This window comes from Myripristis murdjan, chromosome 13 (genome assembly GCF_902150065.1).
Source record: "Myripristis murdjan chromosome 13, fMyrMur1.1, whole genome shotgun sequence".
NCBI classification, from domain to species: Eukaryota; Metazoa; Chordata; class Actinopteri; order Holocentriformes; family Holocentridae; genus Myripristis; species Myripristis murdjan.
Window position 1 is genome coordinate 10,452,825 of NC_043992.1, and position 22,835 is coordinate 10,475,659.

Sequence of the window (22,835 nt, forward strand, 5' to 3'; positions counted from 1 at the left end):
TTGCGGCCCCACTCTCTTTTCAGCTGGAAAGACAGAATTTTGATATAAAAAGTTTGTCTTGTGCAGCTTTAGTCACTGACAACAGTTCATATCTATTTAAAGTGTAAATTATTCAGTGGCATAGGTCCACCTGCAAGTTAACCTGCTAACCACCTGACCAAACAGCAGCCAGCCAACAGGTTTATTAATTCTCCAGTTAGGGAATCCAGGAATAATGGCTTCATTGAAACTGATGGGCTGCTATTTACTTTCTCGTGCTGCTGTTCTGTTTGCGTGCTAATTTGCAGCGCTGTATGTCAGGACCTGGTGATGCTCTTCGTCACACGCACATTCAGTGACTCCTCTCTCTGTGTCACACACTTGCAATCACAATCCCACAGAGCCCATACGAACCAGGGAGCAGCTCTCTAGCAGGGCCACTGGCCTGTTGAGGTCTAACATGTCTGCAGCTGCTAGACACTCCAGCCGTGAACTCGCAGGGCATCAGTGAGGAAAGGCCAGCCAGTGGAAGACAAGGAAAAGCCATTCGAGGACTGTCTGCTTTTGGTTTTCGAAAGTTACTTAAATGGGACAGTTTAGGTTTTCAGCATGCCTGTCCGATTTGTCACGCACTCTAAGTCCTTTCAGTCTGTCCAAAGACCAGACTGGATAGATGATGAATCAGACAGGCCTCCTCAAATATGACCCCTCTGCTGAGGTCTTTCAGTGTATACCGTTTCAATTGGCATAAACATGGCCAGTGTTTAGCCACCGGGTCAGTTGCAGCTTTCATGTATGTACAATTGTATGTGTATTGTACATGACATAATAACGACTGTGGTCTCAGTAGCTAGCCTAATGTACAGGCCGTGAAGTACTCATGCAATGGATCCAACACACAGGCACACACACACACACACACACCATTTGGATACTTGACTAACTAAAAACTATTAGTTAATCATTTTGTGACATGCCCACAGGGCCTTGTTGTCCCCTTTGCTTTAACCAAAGAGAGAGAAGAAAGTGAGATAGAGAGCAAATGAGTGCACTCACTCCCTGAAAGCTACTCAGCAGAGTTGTGAAAGAATGAAAGAAGAAATGGATGGAGGTAAGGGAGAGAAAAAATAGAAGACGGGGAACCCTGTGAAAGAATAGAAAAGGGAACGCGAGGCTGGCTGAGGCCGGAGAGTATGGCGCTGAGAAAAGAGAGTGTGAAAGCAGAGTGTGGTCATTATATCTGCCCTTCAGCGCTCCCTGCTCTCTCTGAACCTCTCTCGCCCTCTCTCTCTACGTCGCCAGGCGAGAGTTTGAGAGTAATGCGCGGTGACAGTGTGAGACGAGGAAGAATAATTCCTGTATTCAGAGCCGCCACCGCTTTGCCCCTCCTCCTCCTCTTCATCCTGCTCTTCATCCTCCCTCCCTGCCCCTGACAAGTCAGGCCTGGATATCATTGTATCATTTATCCCAGCCTCGCCTCTGCCACTCTGCCTTGTTTGCCCAAAGGGGAGTGTGAGAGGTGTGTGTTTGAGAGAGAGGGAGAGAGTGTGTATGTGTACATGTATGTGTGTCTGATGAAGGGTCTTAGTGTACGTGTTCTAGAAATGTGGGTGCGAGTGTGGGAGAGAGAATGTAAGTGTGTGTATATTTGTCTATGCGTGTTAGTGTCAGTCTGTACAAGTGTGTCCCTGCAAGTGTGTGTGTGTGTGTGTGTGTGTGTGTGGCCCTAGCTGACTGCAAATGGGCTTTTTGTGGACTTTTTTGGAGACTGCACTTAACAGCTCGCTCAAGGGAGAGGCACACAGGGCTGTGAGGGTTCACAGAAAAGGAGGGCGAGCGAGGCAGAGTGAGAGGGAGAATTAGGGCGAAAGAGCGAGGGGGTAGAGAGATGGTTAGAGTGGTGGGAAGCACTTTTTAAAGCCCCCGTCCTGCGTATGTCTTGGGTCGTCTAGACAAGAGGCTGGAAACTCACTTTGTGCAGAGTATCAGAAATGGACTCATGGCTCCAGGCGATCCACTTCGCCCAATCTGCTTCACCACCACCAGCGGCGGAGGCACACAGCGAAACACTCCGCTGCTTCTTCTGAACTCTGGTTTCTAACACGGTCCTCGCCTCGCTGTGAAGTGACCCGTCGCTCAAACTGCACCCAGGCTGTTTTCTCCAACCTGTCATACAAACTGATACCGGTGACTTCCACCGTGTGGTAGTCCTGTAGCTTGGAGTTGCGACTATCTGGAATCAACCTATGAAACAGACACACACAAACAGGCATATACAAGCTGATAATGTGCACAGCAGCTAAAAAATCACATTGGACTCACACGATACGAGCTTTTAAACGTTGATATATTTGGACTGAAGCTCCGTGTCGCCATCAGAGATACTTTACCATTAGTGCTTGTCTCGCCTATGGGCCAAGACCATTGGTCAGCATTAAACCAATCATAGTATGTTAACAGACTGCATCATCAGGCATCGCTGCAACAACAGCAACTTCTAGACCGGACAATTATTCGTCTTTTAATTTATCAGTGCCATAACAATTCTCGAGAACAGAAGAATGCATCTCGCACTGATACCTTTCAGTTATACCCTCAGGAATGAGAGCAGTTCCATACTTAAGGAATTTCCATGTAGTTAAAAAAAAACAACATGACAAAAATGTGGATAAGGCAGCTCATGAAGGCTGGATCGAGACTAGATTTGGCTATTTTCTTGCCAAAAAATATTAGACCATCGGAGACGAAGAGGAGATTCATGCATGCATGTGTTATTTTGGATGAGGGACCAATGTCAGCAAACTAATATATTTATCCAGACTCCCTTTTGGCAACATATACACTCTTGCTGAGGTACCTGTATTCACACACCTGTAGCCGTTAGGGTCCACTCACCAGATCCTGTATAAAGAGTGTTTTTCACAAGTGCATACAGTGAAACACACATACGTACACAAACACTATGCTAACATTCAGTCACACTGACGTCCACGCATATGCATACACACACGCATAACTTCTCATAACATGCACCTACATACGGATGTGTGTATATCAATAAAATATGGTGGTATGAATAAGTGATAGGATACATAATGGAGAGGCAGCAGAGCTGAACAGAGCCGGGCCTGCCTGCCAGAACACTGTAACTTCCTGTTAACAGCCAACCCAGTCCAGCTCAGGACATACTCTGAGTGGGTATGTGTGTTTAGAGCTACCAATCCTCTTTCTAAGAATGAGATGGAGAGGGAATAAGAGGAGGAGATGGTGAAGAGGACGGATCGATGCACAAGCTCTGAAAGGGTAGAAGCAATTGACAGAGAAGTGGTGGATATTAAGGGAGTTTCAACCCTCATAGCTTTGCAGGCTTTGGTAGATATAACACTATACACTGATTACAGTTACCATCCAACAGATACAACAAATGTAGCATTTAACTGTTTAATAAGAAGAAGGCAAAGGAACAGAATTTCCTTATCAGAAACCACAAAACACCTTTTCCCATGATCCTTCAATGCGACGGTGGCCTGAAAGGCGTGTGCTAAGCTCCCACCCTGCCTGTCCTTCCCCTCCACCCCCCTATAGTCTCTTAGATTCTGCTTCCACAGAAATATGTCGTTAGAATTCTGGCACGCTAAGAGGAGCTTATGTTGTAGGAAAACAACAAAACAGCACCACCACGGCAAGATGAAACTGTTATATTTGTGTTTGAACAGGGTTAATGTGTTTTACGGTTGGAGTTTCCTTTAGGGTTCTGATATCTAAGTGGCTAGAGACGGTAGATTTAGGAGGAGTGCAAGCTGAGATTCTGTAGTTTGATTTCCAAAATTCAACACAGCTGTCAACTTACTGTGGCTTGGCTGTTGCAGCCATGGAGATAGTTTAAGGTGGGGACGGTAAGGGTGTGTCCCTACCACTTTTTCGATGACCTAAAATTGTCCCTACCACTTATTCCATATTAATTAACACGGGTTTGGATTAAATGATGCTCTCGGGTGCACATACATAAAAAAGAGGGACATATGGTCTTATTTTCTGGTGACTGTAAGTAGTGAAATTAAAGGCTGAAGTGGCTTACTTGATTTACATCTGTTAGCAAACAGTTGCCAGTAAGCACAGGATTGGTGAGTTAACTAATGTATTTAAATCAGAAGTTCCCTTATAAAACTTTTATGACAAATTAGGAATTCCATTCACTTTCATTCAGCTTTTTTGTTAATGCAGATATCAGAGAGAGAGACAGAGACAGACAGAGAAAAAGACAGAGAGAAGACCAAGGCCAGGCAGAGAAAGAAACCAAAACTCAACAGGCAAGAATTTGCAGTATGATATATGATCTCAAAGAGCACGTCCTCATGGCTTGAACATTGTTTTGAACTAGTTTCCTCATTGCTTTTCATTGTGAGTGCATTAACAGAGGGATAAAAGCTCAGATGTATCACTTAGTGGTTGTTAATACAGGTATCAAAGAGAGGGAGTAAGAGCTTAGCCAGACAGGGTGAGGGCAGAGGAACTGTGACCTGTAATGTTATCTCATTGAAAATGAAAACGAATTTATCCCGTTTGCAAGAACAAAACTAGATAATGCTCTCACTTGACAGTGTATTATATGAGCTAGTTCTTGATACAGACATCAAACATTGAGTTTACATGCACTTTAATATTCGGGTTATTCACCACGAATAGCAGTTATCAAATTTCTGAAATGCCATATAAACAACAAAGCTTATTTTTATAAGAGGGCAAAGGGATTAAGAGAAACCCAGTTAACTTAGCTAGATTTCTGTTGGAGAAACCTGGTTATTGGGCCGTGTAAACCAATACTCTGATTTCTGAATGACTTTTTACATGTGTGAAAGTGGAGGGAGAGAGAGCAGATAAAGAAGCTGACAGAATAAACACAACAAACAGACAAGGTACAACACTCCAGATAGTAAAGACTTTATGTCCTGCATGGTCGTTGAAGAATACTCAGTAATTTCACATTTGGGTCCAAACCACCTTCCAAATCAAACCTACGCCCTTGGTTGAAGTGATAAAGAATAGCTAGACAGGTTCCATTGCAGGTTCAACTGACTGTCATCCCTAAAGCGGTTGAGTAAAACAACCTCCATCATATCAGTGGTGGTTGACATTGATTGGCCAGTATCTAATCTTTGTCGCCCCAAGATCAAAGATCAGGGGAGGGACTATGGATTGGGCTTTGTTCGTTCATGTGACTGTCCATCTCACGAGTCTCTGATGAAACTTGGGCAAATAATGGTTTTTGACAGTGGGGTCCAGTGCTAGCATTTTGAATACCAACTGACTGACCACAGCACCACTGGTCCAAAAGGGCCCTCAGCTTCATACTCAGCCACCCACCGTTATCTCGGATAACACTGGGTAAAAATTTGATGAACCTTTAGGATGCATTTTTAAATTGCTATCCACAAAATGAAACTGCTTGACCCGCCACAGTGCCACCAACAGGCCAAAAAGTCCCTAAGCTTCAAGCAGTAATTTCTGCTAATTGTCGGGGACGTCATGGTCACTGTTAACTTGATAATAAAAAGCCAAGGCAAGGCTGGAGAGATAATTTTAGTTTTTCTTTCCTGCCCCCTGAAACTTAAATGCAGACAATGGAATATAGGACCTTTTACTTAAGAATTTAGTCAGAATGGTCTCCAGTGATAAATAGAAGAATCTTCACAGAGTTTTTGACTCTGGCAAACCCATGGATTTCTTTAACTCTTTGAAACCCATCAAACCACGGATGGGCTATTATTTTGAAATATCTTATTTGATCTAATCCCCTGACAAAAAAAGGGTTACGGAATAAATCTGACGAAAAATGACTCTAACCCTAAAATAAAAATGAAGCAACAAAAATAAGTGTGAGCAAGGAGAATTTTTTACAGGACAAAAGTGAAAAGAAAAAATAGATTAATAGAATAAAGGAAGGGGTTAAGAGGCTTGATCACAGCCATTTGAAAAGAATATTCACAGTACTATCTGCTTTTGGTCACTAAATGATGAATACAGTTTGCTCTGGTGGAGTTAGGAATTGAAAACATGGTATCCATCTAAAGTTATGCCTTAGGGTATGGTAGTGATTGCTTATCTGTTTGTCTAATTATAGCATCGTGAACCCTTGTGATTTGTCTGTGGACTGATTAATGTATCTCTACTTGCTACGTCATTTTCAGTATATAAGCCTTTCTTGTGTGCTTTTTGTGCACCAGGGCATCCTGGCAGGTTGTTCACCTTTGCTACTCTTACTATACTGTAAATTGTTTCTGTCATCCATGTAAACCTTTTTTTCCCTCTGCTCTTTTGACCCTGATCCAACATGTTCACAGAAAGTGCAAGTGCTTTGTATAAAAGAAGATAAAAGGAAATAATGCTTGTCAGAGGTTAAACCATAGGTTAAAAGCTTACCTTTTTCTACCCAACAAGAAGCTTGGCCTTTTTTGAGCCCAGAGCCTATAAGAGTGCTAGAAAACTTGTCCCCTGAAAGACAGCTATTCTACTGTATATAAAAGCAGCCCATAGGTAATGGAGGCTCCTCTTTGTATCCAGCCTTTGGTCCTGAAGCAGCCTTTCAATGGCCTGCCTATGTCCCTTTATGGAGAACAGATGAACTTTTCCCCTTTTGACCTTTGGCTGACTGCTCCACTGACTGTTTGTCAGTATGTGTGTTTGTGTGTGTCTCATCTCTCCCAGGGTTAACCTGTACACAAGTACCCATAGTATGTCGATGCTGCGCTTAATGGAGCACCAGGCGAGCCTTGTTCTCCTCCTTACCAGCTCTGTAGTCCTACATGAATTTGCTTTCATTTGCTGTTGCTGTGGTTTAGCACTTCTTCCGGGAGAAAAGCGCTGAGTCCTGGAGAGCCCAGTGTCTGTCTGTGTGTGTGTGTCTGTGTGTGTGTGTGTGTGTGTGTGTGTGTGTGTGTGTGTGTGTGTGTGTGTGTGTGTGTGTGTGTGTGTGTGTGCATGTGCACATACTTGGGTGTGTGTGTTTGATCTCTGTGTATCACACAGTGAGGCTGCGTAAACCACCACTCTAACTCCAGTGTGACTCGGTTTAGGCAGATGTGTTGGTGTGTCGATACCGGCCTTTCATTAAAAATGAATATTATCCATCCACTGCCATCTAACTCTGATATAGTGGATACAATGCAGTTTGTGTAAATACATACATATTTCAAATGTTTCCTTGTAGATTCCTTTTTTTTTTTTTTTTACATAAAAAACTTATGTTGAATCCTTTTCTTATCATCTAACATCAGCTTGCCTCTAGTGCCATCAGTGATCGCAAACTACTTTTGGTACTTTTAATAAATTTTAAAAAAAAATCTTTCAGTGGGTTTTATTGCCCCAAAACGCTGTTTGAACATATATATATGTATATATCTATATAGATATATACATATATATATCTATATAGATATCTATATAGATATAGATATATATAGATATATATAGATATATATATCTATAGATATATCTATAGATATATATATACATATATATATCTATAGATATAAATATATATATTTTTTTTTTTTTTTAACCTTGACAAGAAACAAATTTAGTGCCAAACACTGAGTACTTGTCTGTTTTGGCAAGTGTTCAAATTTAAAGATGCTGATGATTGACACAAGCTATCATCTGTCTGCAGCTTCAGTCCATCAGCACTGGCTTTGAAAAACATGTGTCGGTTTAACCCAAGTGAACGCCCTTTCCGTCGTAATGTCTGGTTAACACGCTGAGGGAACAACACATGCATGCACATGCATGTGTTCTACAAAAGGCATGCGCTTGAGGTTGTATGTGCCAGCATGAACCACACACACAGACACACAGTGATCAGCAGCAGCTTTATCTGGCCGTTAGCTTGGCATGGTGCCAGGGCAGGTGGCAAACATGACGTGATGATGAGCGACAGCCTCCTGACGCTGTGCTGTCTGTCAGTCTCCTCTGCAGATACTAAAACCAGCAGCCATTTTCAGCTGAGCCCAGCCCTCCTGTCCAAAACCATAGACCAGGTTCTCCCAACACTCAGCTTGTCTTGGACGTCAGACCACATGTGCATGAGTCTGTGAGCATGATGAGCTTAGGATATTTCACAGAGCTACAGAGAGGAGGAAGAGGGCACTGGTGGGGGTGGAGTGCCTGTACAGTTGCCTTGTTCCTGTCTACCTCTCTGTTGTCCTACATAGTTACTTTGTTTTCTTTGGGAAGTGCTTACCCGTGTAAAACCATTTGAATGCATTGCCCTTTGGTTGTCTCTCTGGAAAACCTTGCATGCTCCAAACCTTTCTTGATATGTACAGGGTAGACCTAGAGTCACCACAAATACCCACCATGCCACTGCACGCAGGAAACTACACTGCTTTTGCCTCACCTGCCAGCCAAACCATACACATGGGATTTCATGGGACCTTGCATCTTGAATGTATAGGCCTCTGTGGTGGTGTCGGTGTGGAAATGTATCTGTATTTCCTCAGGAGTGGAGTTCATACGGGAAATTAAAATGTTAGGAAAAGGGTTTAACTGATATGGGATTTTTAAAGCTCAAAGCTATTTTAACAGATTTTGTGATGACATTCACTATCTTTAACATTTGCTGTTTTATATTTATGAAAATATTAGATTTAGTTCAGATTAAGGTCTTCCTGTAGACAACCAATGTAGTGCTAATCAGTTCTGTAATAAGCACCGTAAGTAATCAATAAAGCTGTCGGCGCACCGGTGGTGGCTTAGTCCCGATTGCAGCGACTGGGGTTTGAATCCGACCTCAGGTCCTTTGCTGCACGTCATCTCCTCTCTCCCCCCGCCTTTCCTCTCTATCTCCACTGTGACTGTCAAATAAAGCAGAAATGCCAAAAAAAAAATAATCTTTAAAAAAAAAATTAAATCAATAAAGCTGTCATACCAAACAAACTAGAAAGATGGCACTCAGCCATACCTCCGCCAGTATTATGCAGTTCTCAAGAAATGCCATTTCCATATCACATAATCAACCAATATACTTTAGCCAATTCATAGTTTTCATAATTTTAATTGAAGATTCTGTTTTTTGTGGAATATCTTTAAACAGTTAATTAAACAGTTATGTGTGTATAGTTTATTTAGGGAGTGTTTCTGCTGCAAGAATTATGCACCTTTTTGTGATAGGCCACACCCACCACTACACTTTTTGGCCAGTCACCGTGAATGGTTAATCAGCTCTTCCTTGCCCCATGACCAGGCTTTCCACAAAATTTTTTTCATGTTACATGAATCCGTTTGGAAGTTATATGTGTTTTTGTCAGTGTCTTCACCAACCGCCATGGCCCCTTTTGACCAATCAGTATGAAAAGTTAATCAGCTCTTTCTTTGCCCATAACCAGCCTCCTCACAAAGTTTCATAATCTAACAAACAAACAGACACACAAAAAATAAAATGACAGAATGGAACAAAAACATGTCGATGGAGGTAAATATTGGGTCAATACTTAAACAGAACAACTAGAACTGTAGTTAAGAATTATGAAACTCTTGAGACTCCTTAGCAAGGCTTATTCACTACATAAATTGTGAGCATCCAGGCCTCCTCTCGACATGATCTAATATACAGTTTAAATAGTTTTAGGTGCATCTACAGACAAAGAATCCCCACAATTTTTAGCTCTACAAAGTCAATAAAACAGTCTTCTCCATATTTGCTGCTCCTTTGGTTCTTTTGTTGCTCTGTTTTGGCCCATATCTGAGCACAGCAGTAGGTCTATAAAATCAGTTCCATAGGAGTGTCCAGTTTTAGGCGGCTGTTGGTCTACTCTGGCTTAGTAGCCAGTTAAGGTCTGGGTTACCACTAGGTTTTCATTAAAGGCCTAATTCAAAGCGGCCCACGTTGAGTGTCAGGAGTATCCCGGCCTGTTGTTGGCACCCCTTATAACACACTCTAATGAGCAGCCGCAGGGATAGTTGTGGTTAGGTTTTTGTATGGGACTTACAGTGTACATTTTGAGATGAGGGGGAGAAAGTCTCAGTTCAAGGGCCTGAATTAGCCCCATGAATCATTTATTTTCTTTTTCACTTGTTCTTTAATCACACGTCCTTTTGAATATCATGCTTCATGGGACTGGCTGTGGTTTTCTCTGTAAGGTTCAAGCATACAGGCTGTCATGCACTCTGATTGGGCTCACTAGTTTGTAGCTGGACAGTATTAGCCTGTGTGTAAATGTGTATAAAGCATCTCTTTGCCGCTGCAGTTGGTCAGGAAAGATCCAGGCTGAGGAATGAAATATCACCATTCAATATGACAATGAATTCAGGACATCAGCATCAATGCAGGCCGCATCAGTTCCACAAATCACAAATTCATTGTCACAGGATTAGCAAACAAATGTAAGTGAATGATTCATAGGGCTTGATCCAGTCTGGAAAAAGTACATGGAATGAAATCGAAAGTCAGTTAAAAAGACTGATTATTTGGTGGGTCGCTGGAGGTAGAATTGTTTATGAAAAGATACTATGTAGTTGGCGAGTCCTATCCACTCTCTACCAAAGAGTATGGGAAGCAACTTCAATGGCGCCAGCAGCTAACAGTCAGTGATGAAGACATTGGTTTTGCTGTGATTGGAGTATCCCCTTTGCAAACCGAGCAATAATTGCATTCATTTGATGTTTAGCTGTATCACTCCCTCTGATGAGCTAATGAAATAATAACCATTTCTGTTTGCGTCTAGTTTTTCTCTGACAACAAATCTGTGGGTTCCAGCTTTCAGCAGAATGTGACTCACTTAAAAAAAAAACTTGAGTTTAACTTGAGTCACTTTGTGAGGTTCTGTTATGGCTGAGGTCTCACTGGCCAACCTAACTTTGTACAATAACAAAATACTAAAAAGTCATTTCAACATGTTCACAAGTGCAAGCAATCTTCAATATGTGTCACCATTAGAACCGTGCACATGTTGTCCATCCTACAATACTTGATGTGATGTGTGTGTTAGCGTCCACAGCCTTTACACAGGGGGTGTGTTAAGCCTGGCTTTTAAGTCCATCAGGATGATCTCCAGTAGATGTTAATGAGCTTTCCCACTAATGTGGGTTCAGTTGTTGGACGGTACAGCTTTCTAAGAATCATACAGACGGGGCCACACAGTGATGCTGACACACATTTATGTGCAATACATCTTTCAGTCCCTATTCTGAATGCTATTTTGGCATATGTTATTGCCATATAGCTCAATATCACAGTGCTACATGCGGGTGCTCTGGAGGGAGGAATCATGATACAAACTTTGATTTACTTTGCTATGCGTTTTGTATTGCAGGCTTCCCATAACCACAAACAATTCGCAGACTTTATTTCCATTTGAGCCCTTAAGAAACCAGAGTGTTAATCGTGCAGTCTTAGGTAGCCTGCTGATTAGCATCCAACCTAAAGAAACCCCTTTTGGTTCATGCTAAAGTGGAAGGAGATTGGCCATTGTTTCAGCATACTTAATTTTATGTACCTCTTCAGGAGTAATTTAAAGAGGAGGCAGTAAGAAAGGATTTAGCAGTAGGTGTCACTGGTCAATTATATCTTCTTCGGAAAAGGGAAAATATGTTACAGCAAGATTTAAATCCACACAATGTGCAGCGTGATACAAATGTGACTATATCTGGCCAGCGTTATGATTGAACTCATGCAATCCATGCATCAGTGTGTTGGCTTTGGTCAGAATCAGGGCTGACCCACATCAGCACCCACCCATCCACCCACAGTGAGATATAACACCATCACTCGTACTAGCCACCTTGACGGGTGGCATTTCCCTTAAAAAAAAAAAAAGAAAGAAAAGAAAAAAAAGAAACTATAGTTTACAAAAGGCACCTAAACTAATGATATAATTTCAGTGTTATACCACATGATACTACTACTCCCACACTGTGTGTCCGTCCCATTGCTCCAGTGACATTATCATCCCACCAGTGAAAGCCAAACAAAAGGAAGCAATTAAGTAAATACAGTAGCCTTGACAGGTGCAAGCCTCACTACTGTGGATTGAAATACCATCATCGTGGATTTTCTTTTCTATAACCTTTGGGCCTGTAGAGCCATTAGAGACTGTAACATTGACAGTGTAACAGTTTTTCTACCCCTCTAATACAACCCAGAGGACAGTTTTCCTGGACAAGCCTCTAAAAATACTTGGTTCAGGTTAGGAAAAGGTTCTTGTTGAGGTAGGTAGGGAAAGGTTTGCTAGGAAAAGGTCAGGATTATAGTTACGAAACATTTGCTAATATTAGTTAGCTGACGTTAGCTGTGTCTAGTTCTTGTAACTATTGTGTCAACTCAAGGTGGATTTCTACACCAGCTCATTTCACTTCATCCTCCGGATGCTCATCCTACATTTAGTCAATTGGATTGACCGGCCATGCGGTTGTAGTATGCTTAAGCTGATTGTTGCAGCCATCAATAGAGGGATCTGAAGTTTCACCTGGTTGATCTATTTAAAGAAAAGAGGAAGTGACAGTAAGATCATCATCCACTCACCAAGTGCATCCTGGGTTTCAGAGGACAGTTACAGTGTCCCATGGTCTAATTGTTGTTTAAGAGACTTTTCCACCCTGATAAGAAAACAGCTCTGGAGGAAACATTGAATACTTGTCTTTTTTTTTTTTCTTTTTTTTTTTTTTTTGGTGGGGGAGCATATTGAATGGTAGCACAAACAGCTACTGTTGGCAAAATACTAGTACCAGCATTCAGAAACCCATATTGGTCAAGCATAGTATGTATGTGAATAAGTGTGAGTGTACAGATGTGTGTGTATCTGTTTGTGAGACTGTTGGGGGTTGGAATGTGACGTGAGAGCACTAATCAGAGCCAGCTGGGGCCAACGGTGAGATTAAAGTTAAAACACAAAAACAATCAGCCGGGATAAGTATAGTATCGCTATGGGTTACTGCCCCCATCCCAGCCTCTCACAGGGAGAGAGACATAGGCAGAGAGAGAGAGAGGGAGGGAGGGAGGGAGGCAGTGGATGGGACTCTACCCGGGGCCTGGCTGGCACAGACCCTCTGATTAAGAGCTCCTTTGTATTCTCTTTGATCCCTCGCTCTCTCCCCACCACTCTAGTCCCACCACCACAACACACACATGACACACACCACCAACAGGCTGCCAATCAGGGCCACAGGGAGGGATGTGTGCATGTGGCTGAGTGTGTGTCCTTTACACACATAAGGGCCAAATGTCCTCACAAGAATGAAAAGATGTGGAAAATCTACCACCAGGACACTTTGCCAGGCCTCACTTCTACCAGGAGATGGATCATGGTTAGGACTTGAGTTTAACGTTTAGATGAGAGGTAGGACTAGGTTTAGCTTAGGGTTGAGGTTACTTTACAATGACGACTTGGATGTAGGTAAAACATTGTGTGTTGTTAACATTTTCCTAGCAGTTTTTCAGTTTTTATTTTGACCATTTCAGCAACTACAGAGCTTTTCTATTTGCATGTGAGAGTGGATTTTATGTGTGTGTTCATGCACTATATGAACATGAGTGTGTGTTTGTGTGTGTGAGAGAGAGAATGTAAGAGGATTAAGGCCCGTTCACAGTTCAGGGTGCAGACTAGACCATTTCTAACCATTCCCTCTGTACAATGGACTGGCTGATGAGGTATTAGCCGGTGGCTGCGATAGTCTGTTTTTACTTTATCTCTGCCGGATTGTGTGATTACATATTAAGTTAAAAAACAAAAAGAAAAGGTTCGCCATGTTGTCGAACACCCTCAAACCCACCACCCAACACTGAAAACCAGCCCGCTTTATCTCCAGCTGTGGCATCCAATGCTTTTTTAGCGATAGCTTTGTTGACTCTGTATCTTGTGCTGGCTTGCATTGTCTTTTGAAGTCCAGCCGCTGGTGTCATCCCAGAATAGAGCTTCAGTCCCTTTGGCCTTTAGCCAATATTCATTTTGTTAAAAATCGGCCCATCGGCGTCATACACCAGTGATATAATGAGTACCATACAGTTTGCACGAGTACATACTTTTTGTACAATTGATTAATATGACATTGGTTGTCTGTGAAAAGAATCTCGCCTTAAGTGACTAGTGAGATATTTTCATCAGATGTCAAGGAGGCATGAATAGGTCCTTGGTGATTTTAATTAATTTCTTTACCTTTTTTAGTCATTAAATGAATTTAAAAACAGTTCAGCATTTTGGTTTCATTGAATAACTAAGTGGGCGGAGGAGCTGCTAACCCTACAATAATTTCAAAAGTCTGGAGAGTTTCAGTGTCTTATAATGGTCTAACGGTTTCAGAGGCTTTTCCACTCGGACAAGAACAAAATTATGACAGAAACACTGAATGCTTGTAACTTTTTGGTCTTGCATATGTGATTTTGAAAAACATTGCATTTTAGGAAATAGCGCTTGGCAGCTTTAATCAGTCAGGCCATATCTGTCAAACCCTACAGTAGTTCACACTGCTACACTGGCGTCTTTCCAAAACGGCATTATCTACACGTGACTCTGGATAAAAGCACCTTGTAAATATCCATATTACTTTACCTAGTGACATCAGTCCCAAAGGAAAAGATCCCCAACATTAGATCGCCGGGGGATTGTGTTCAGGGCGTGAGAGGTTAAGACTTGTTGAATGGCTGGTAGGCGTTGCACAATGAGGTGGATTAGGCAGCACTAGAAAGGCCTTTAGAGCTTTACTGGGGTGTTCAGCAGCTTACAGCGCCTACAATAACACTGCAACACCACAGCTCCGGACGGGCAAGCAATTGGCAAAAAGGCTAGCTGGGAGGTTACGTGTCGGGGATTATGGTCAAAGTGTGGTAGGAAGCAACAGCGATATGATGAGCTTACAGCGACACAGGGATGGCAGAGACATTAGGTAAGGCTTGTAATTATACTGATTGAGAGCAGGTAAAATGTTTGGAAGGAGTCTATTGGATCAAATCAAGCTAAGGGTAAGACAGAAGCTTTGGCTGTGGCTGGTAGGCAGTGTTGTTCAGGCATTTGAATCATTCTCACACCTTGGATCCCCAGCAGGACACGCATTGTGCCACAGACACCCATTTGATAAGATTTAACTCTGGGGATCCATATGGAAAGATTTTACTTGATGTTGAGTAAGAACTGAATTTATGTAACTATCTGCACTCTATATTGGCAGATAATACCTGTAGCTGTGAGACTGAAACACTGGATTGCAGTAGATTATTTTTTAGTCTTTTTTTCTGAGGGCCCCAAGGAAACCATTCAGATACCCCTGGTATCTGGTTCCGTTTGGGATTCTTGGACCCAATGTGCTAACGAGTGAACCGGTCTACATTTTCACCGGTCCTGAAAGGAGCCGTTGAGACGGAGGTGTCGTCTGTTGTTTTGCTGGTCAATGACTCAGCTCAACTCCTCAGTGGCGTCATTTAGGAGTTCATAATCCTCCCCCATATACCCCGTCCAGCATCACTAAGTCTTTTTCAAGTCTCAGTTCTCCTTTTTCTTAACTTCTTGATTATTTGGTCTTGGGTTCTAACAAATAGTCTTCGCCAACTCTTTAGCAAGATATAATTTACCTTTTCTTGTGCTACCATCCATCTTTTCCTGAAATTAAGGAGATGTCCAAATTGAAAGCAGTAGTTTTGTCTCTTCAGCAAACCACTGAATGGTTTTTAATTTCTCCGTCATTTCCATCTTTCCCTTTAGAATAATACACGCATACTCTTGTTGTCATTCTGGTTCCCACTTCAGGTTGGACTATTTTTTTGGTTCCAGCTGGGAAACAAATTACCAAACCAAATTATTTTCAGTGGAAATTCTCTGAACATGCTCTCGAACTGGAACGGAACCAGTTCCTTGCTGACCTAAAAGCCGACCTCACTTTGAGAACCGCTGGTATAAAGGTTAGGACTTAACCGTCAGCCTAAAGAGCAGTAAACAGCTGATGAGGAGAGGGAATGCTCAACCTGCTTAGACCTCAGGCTGGGAAAAATTATAACCTCTGCACAGTACATGGTACATGCATGTGTGTGTGTGTGTGTGTGTGTGTGTGTGCATGTCTAACTACGTTTATTTGGGCAAGTATGTGAACAATAAACTGTCAGAAACAAATTGTTAGAGATGGTGTTTGAGTGTGCATGCAGCTTTGACCTTTACAGCCAGTGTCTCATACTAGAGTTAGATTGATGTATCAGCTTTCCAATAATTGAGCTTTTATCAAAAACTGGAGATCAGCCAGTCAGTAGTTTCCACTCTCTCATGTGATGGATATGATGCATTGTAAGTACTAATAGTAATTGTAATAGCACCAGTAATATTGTTGTCCAGGGTCTCACCGGGCATTTGATCTAATTGCTGTTTCCTATGAGAATGAAACATCCATACACTGAATGCTTAGAATTTTGGAACTTTTTTTGCTTGAAAAATGTATGCCTGTATTGTAGAGCAGTGTGAAACAGCAGTTGTCACTTCGCCTTGGGATTAGTGCAGCATTTCTGCCCCATGTAACGCTGGAGAATTAAATAGGAGGGCAGGCGGCTGGCCAGGGTAACACAGCAGAGTGGCATGTTGCATGTTAGCCAGGATAATAACACTGTGGCGTGTATTAGTGTGCCTGAACCACAGTCAGCAGCTCCTGCTTCCCACATGGCCACTGTACCCAGGATATCTATATTAGAATGTAAACATCTGCAGGAGGTAAAGCAGGCACGTTGTGGTTTCATGTCACTACTGTACTTTACATTTGAAGACAGTGTTTTATATAATGAACACTAATCAGCTGTGCCGGTCATCCTAAGGTCATTGTTGTCTTCCGGCAAGCATTAAGCAGTTGTCAGAGTTTGTCAACCCAAACAAACACTACATTTGCACAATATGATGTTATGTCATGGTGTTTACATTAAATCAGTGTTTTGAACCAATCTCAGGCAGCTATTAAGGTCCTGATTTCACACAACTACTGATGTCGGGTCAACTTTCACTTTGGTGCTATACATATTTACATAGGTCACAACTGTTCCACATGTAAATGTCTCCTGGGAGGCTTTAGGAACGTACAGTACTATCCTCCTTCTTTGTTGTGTATGTTTTTCTTTTGTATGTTATTCCAGTGGCTCTCAAAGTACAGTCTGGGAACCTCTGTTTTGAACAACTAGGAACTGGTTCTATTCTACTTCGCAATCTGATTTTGAAGTGTTCTTAGTATTTCAACTGAGAAAAGTTGGTTCACAGCTGGAATAAGAAAATACTAGGACCGGAAGTGGGAAACGTGATGACAACTGAGTGAAAGTGTGTGTTACTGTATTTTGGACAGGCAAAGATGGAGACAATGAAGAGATCAAAGGGCATGCACTGGTCTGCTGAAGAAATAAAACTATTGCTTTGAAGGTGGACATCTCCTGAATTTCAGGCAAAGAGTATTGTAATGTTTTCTCCAGAACTGTATTCTTGTTACCTTGGAAAAGCCTCTGAAACAGCATTTAGACCATGGGGCACGGTAACTGTCCTTTGAAACCCAAGATAATGACTGTACACCTGGTCCATGGAAAAAGTAAAAAGTAAAGTGTATCTTGAAATTGCCAAGGAGTATGGAGTCCAAATTATCAACAATTTATAAAACTGAAGAAGGACTACGAAGACTCTGAAGAGAACTTGACGAAAAGACCCGGTGAAAACTTTATTGCAATTTAAATGTGGGTCAGTTTGCAAGGTAGCACCTTGCCAAATTTTTAGACTTGGGTGATGTATAAGAATGACTATTGTAATGTTAGGTTTCACTCTCACCACTATTATTTCTTCATGTACAATGAATGTATTTCTAAATTTGATATTAAATAAGCAATCAAAATCACATGGGACTCCCTCGGACAAAATCTTACCAAATGGGTGTCCGCAGCAATAACGCCTGTCTATTTGAGGGTCCATGACTAAACCCCATGATATTCAAGCCTGCATGCACATAGAAACCATGTGCATTCAAACAGAGTGTTTCTCAGCTATCCATGGAAATGCATTATCAAATCCTGCTCTCAATTTGTCGATGACAGTCATACTCGGTCATGGACGTACACCACTGTTCATTTGTTCTAAAAGTGAGAGCAGGGCATGGACCACTGTCAGCAAACCAGCAAGCCAGCACCAGCAGATAAAATACAGCCACTATATTAGGACAGCTCTACGCCTGATGGACGTCAAAATACACCACATGCATCACAGCCTTAATACTACGCTGCCACTTACGCGCATGCCATTCCGTGCGCATATCGACGGATATGGTTTACAGCATGTAATAATAGTAATAGGTTCCTTATGGAGAGTTCCTCATCAGAGCGCCTCGGCCGTCCCATTGCGAGGGATGTTGGCTGAGGGGCTGTCGAGCAGCGTGGCATGTCAGAGAAATGCTCTATGTCATCCATAGCATGTCTAGTGTGTGTGTGTGTGTTTGGGAGGTGGTGGTGGTGAGGGACGAGGAGGGGGTCAGTTTGGCTGTGTCCCAGGGTGACTGATGTCCACTGCTGGTGTTGGTTAATCCCACAGATTCATGGGAGATGTGGATTTCCTCTGCTTAACACTCACATGCAGATGCAGGGTTCCACTCTGGCCTGATGCTGGGTGAAGTCATGGTCCAACAACGAGAGGGGAAATCAGTTGTGTCATCTTTATCAACCCCTGACCCCCTTTACCTCACGATCCCAGTGTCTTTAAAACCCAGCAGTGATGCTACCACATCGCTGGACTGAGAGTGTTGCAGCAGGTCCAAAGTAAAGAAAAAAATGATGGTAACAATCAGGTGCTCTCTATAAACGAGGGTAAACAACACAAGATAATAAAAGCGGCTTTGGAGCTACCTTGCGAATGAAGTCCTGAATATGAAAAGCAGCCCCTTTACGTTTGTGAAAAAGTAAAAGTTCTTTATTCAACAAGGAATAAACGACCAACACGTTTTAGTTACATCCTCATCATGGTTTGACACGCATCATGGACTTCATTCACAAAGCAGCTTGGCAGTCATTTTTATTATCCTGCTTAGATTATTTATTCATTCTTGTCAATACCGCAGACTACAGAGGGCTTCAAAAGTAGATATGCTCCTACACTGCAATGATTTTAAAGCAATATCTCCCATTTGCATCTGCTTTTTACGATCTAAATCCATGTGTGTTGCTGGAATTTGTGGCAGAATTGTATTTCCGTTATTCTAATGAGTGATTACTGGTTTTATTGTAAGGTCTCATGATGAGGAGAGTTCATTTTCAGTGTGACTACCTGATTAAATCAGGGATAAATAATAAATGAAATTGCTTTAAATGTCTGGCACGGGCATACAGTTAACAGTTAACCATCTGGGGTCTATGCCAGTTTTTGTATAGAATAAAATTGGCACTTGCGTAGCACTGAAAGCTATTTTCACTCCCTTTCAGTACCAACCCATTTTCATATCTTATTGTAATTTCAGTTCAAGTCGCTATAAAGTTGCTCAGAAGCCCTCAAGGCAATAACGCAGTGGTTTAGAAAATATGCAGAAATGTATTGAATGTACACTAACAAAAGCAGCATTTTTTGGATCGTTTCATGAGTGGCGTATTTTTCTTAATAACCTTTGTTCACTCTGTGTCTGTGTGTCTCTGTCGTCCCTCCAGAGCTGCAGAGGGAGGGCAGCATCGAGACCCTCAGCAACAGCTCCGGCTCCACCAGCGGCAGCATCCCCCGTAACTTCGAGGGCTACCGATCCCCCCTGCCCACCAACGAGAGCCAGCCGCTCAGCCTCTTCCCGTCTGCCTTCCCCTAGACAGCCAGCCACCTCCAACCCCCGACCCCCAAACTCCCCCCCGCCCCTCCACCAGGAAGAACCACCACGGCCGTCCAGCCCACCTACCAACCTACCATCCATCCAGAAAGAGCATGTAAACTCCCAGTGTCACACTGGCACACGGCCGTGTTGAGCAGGAGCCAGCACCGTGTCTGCCGCTGGTATTTCTCAGTACGGCGTGTTGCTGCTGTTCCTGTCTAGCTGAGCAATGGCCAGAGGTCATTACAGCTACACATTAGCATTTAGTTACCAGGGTTTGATCGATATAGGTTTTAAAAGCTGCTACTGATATTTTTTAATTGAAGCTGACGATATTTTATGTCCAGTATCTTAAAAAATAGTTTTCCCCTCAGAGTTTCTTTCTTGTCAGGGCAGGAAAGCCACTGAAACAGCATTTACACCTTGACAGGACATTAAAACAACCCTGACCCCTGTCAAGGCTACATAGAAACTACCGAAAACTCTGCAACACATTAAGCATTCATGAAAAAGAAAATATTTCCACAAGATTATTGAACAGCTAAATAAATAACCAGATGCAGTACAGATGCAGCTCCATCTTATCAATAGGGCGTAACACTTTTGAAACCCATGATTATAATAAAAGTAATACTAATACAAATCAACAAGGCTCATTAGAATCAGCTCAGGTTAACAGACCGTACCAGTCATTTTGCATGTTGACATAATATCGACAAAATGTATAAACATGTTGCTGCTACTCTTTTTCCAAAGCAAGCAGATGTTTTTTGTTTTTGTTTTTTTTTTTTTGTTTTTTTTTGTTTTAATTCCGATATCACTTTGCTTATGAAAATGAACTTTGAGAGACTTTGGTCTTTCTTCACACCAGTACTCCATCACTGTGATAAAGTCGTCCAAATTAGTTTTCCAAAAAGCAGCAACACCGTTGGGTTTTGATGATTTAAAATTGCAGGCAGAGTGAAACGCTGCCTCCTCCGCCAGGGAAAAAATAGACCCTGCAGCAACATTTGCTTCCCACAGCCATTTATCAGTTCTGTGGTTTATGAATGGTGACGACTTTGTCAGCCACAGAAGCAAAACATTACAAGGTGAAAATGGGGGGTTTGATTATATGTTGTGAAATCTTAAATGCGCCGGCATAAATGTTTTGTTGTGGGGAAAATGTACATTCAAGATCACTGGTACGGTTCCAAATGACAGAACTCATCACGTCTGTCGTGTCAGAAGTGAGTGGATCCCATCAGGTTTTTAATAAAAGCCCGGTATCGGCCTCGTATGTCGGTCTAACCCTGGTTATCATCATCCTGTTTCCCAAAGCAGCAGTTGTGTTGGGAATCACCTGCTGGCAGCCAGTTGATAAAGGCATTGTGGGAAACCCGCCACCATCCTGTCTCCTCCCCGCTCTGATGCTGGCAGCCCCCCACCCCCCTCCACCTCGCCATCACGACATGTCCGTCTGTGTCTGACTGACGTTTTACGGTGTGCCTACTGTCCGGATGAGCCATACAAAAGGGAGACCAGGCTGTGAAGGAGCGTTTATTCCAGTCAGCGACGTGTAGCACCTCCCTACCCCCCCCCCCCCCCCCCCACACACACACACACACACACACACACATACACACCCACCTTGTGTGTTTGTATGATCCCATTTCAATGTGCTCTCATCACCTCTTCAACTATTTTTGATTCTCCTCCTTTTATGCCTTTAACTTCAGTTTTTTGTTTTTTGTTTTTTTACAAGTGACAAAAAAAGAGATGGCATAGATGAGTTCCTGTTTTGCTGAAGTTATTTAGAAGTTTCCAGTGTAATTGAGATGAAATTGTTTAGATATATATTCCCTACTCAGCCTTTCCACATAGTAAATTTTAATTGACCTGAGTGATAATAGTGGCTTGGTGGCGACCTCGTGCAGCCATCATGCTGTATTGTTTATATTACGACCAAAATTCTCTTTCCATGTATAGTTGTAGATCTCTCTAAAACTTAAAAAAAAAACTATATATTCTTTAAATGTATGTATACTAATATTTCCCATAGGAAATTCTCTCTCTCTCTCTTGCTTAGACGTTTGCCATCTGATTATCAGAAAGCTGCAGGTTTGTGCTTTGAGGTTAAAGGTCATCCCTCTAATAAACAAAATTTGCGAATTTGCTTTTCCAAACCGAAGCAGAATGTCTGGCTTTGTGAAAAAAAATCAAATGCACTATTCACCAAAAAGGAGGAAAAAAAACAAAAAGAAAAACGGGTTCTTAATGTTTCCTCGCTGAAGATTCAGTGTTAATCGAAGCGAGATTTATTAAAAAATATATATATACTATCTAAATCCAATGTTTTCTGTTTGAGTGTCGGACTTGCTGCATGTCTGGCTGAGCTTGGCCTGCCGCTGCTTGGTCACTGGACGATGGGACTGAAAAGGGCATGAATTTATTCCCCCTAATTCAGAACACATGCTTGTTATTGACTGTAATATTTGTTTTGTAAAATACAGAGTTGTTCTTTGCCCTGCATTCATGCAACTGAAATATAATAAAACTTGAGGAAATAAAACTGTCCAACTCTCTCTCTCTCTCTTTCTCTGTCTTACTTTCTTTCTTTCTTTCATTTTTTATTTTTTTTTAAAAAAGAATAATTCTGACCGTTTAGTGGTTTTCCTTAAAGTGCGATTCAAATTTCGAGTCGGTGACTGTCAGTACTCAGTACCAGTGGTGGTGCTAAATTTTTTTACCAGGCAGTAAAGCATTGTTAAAGAGATTTTTTATGAGCGGCTCTGGCTCTTTGGTCTGAGAAAGTTAAATAAATAAATAAATAAAAATAAAAAGGCATGTTTGTGTCTTTGAAAATCAACAACAACAAACTGAAGCTAAATGAATGAAGCACATGTACAACTGTTGCAACTGTATTGTCATTATGGATTCACTTGATTTAAATCAGCAACACTTTTTTTTAAAACACATATTTTTATTAAATTGACCACAGCACTGGAATACACACATTACAAATTGGTGGTTGATTACTGGCAGTGATTGCATCTCATCGGTTAATACAGATATTATCATCTGGACTTCAACATCACCAGGAAACGATCGGC

General features: G+C 41.9%; 1 protein-coding gene across 2 annotated transcripts in view; it reads left to right on the plus strand.

Moving 5' to 3' along the window:
- The window catches only part of bcas3 (BCAS3 microtubule associated cell migration factor), a 356,333-nt gene extending 334,026 nt beyond the window's left edge, over positions 1 to 22,307 (plus strand). For both annotated transcript variants that reach the window (XM_030066285.1, XM_030066286.1), the window contains one exon: positions 19,595 to 22,307. In XM_030066285.1, coding sequence (XP_029922145.1) covers positions 19,595 to 19,743 — 149 coding nt within the window. In that variant the 3' untranslated portion in view covers positions 19,744 to 22,307. The remainder of the gene's footprint in view (positions 1 to 19,594) is intronic.
- The last annotated feature ends 528 nt before the right edge of the window (positions 22,308 to 22,835 follow it).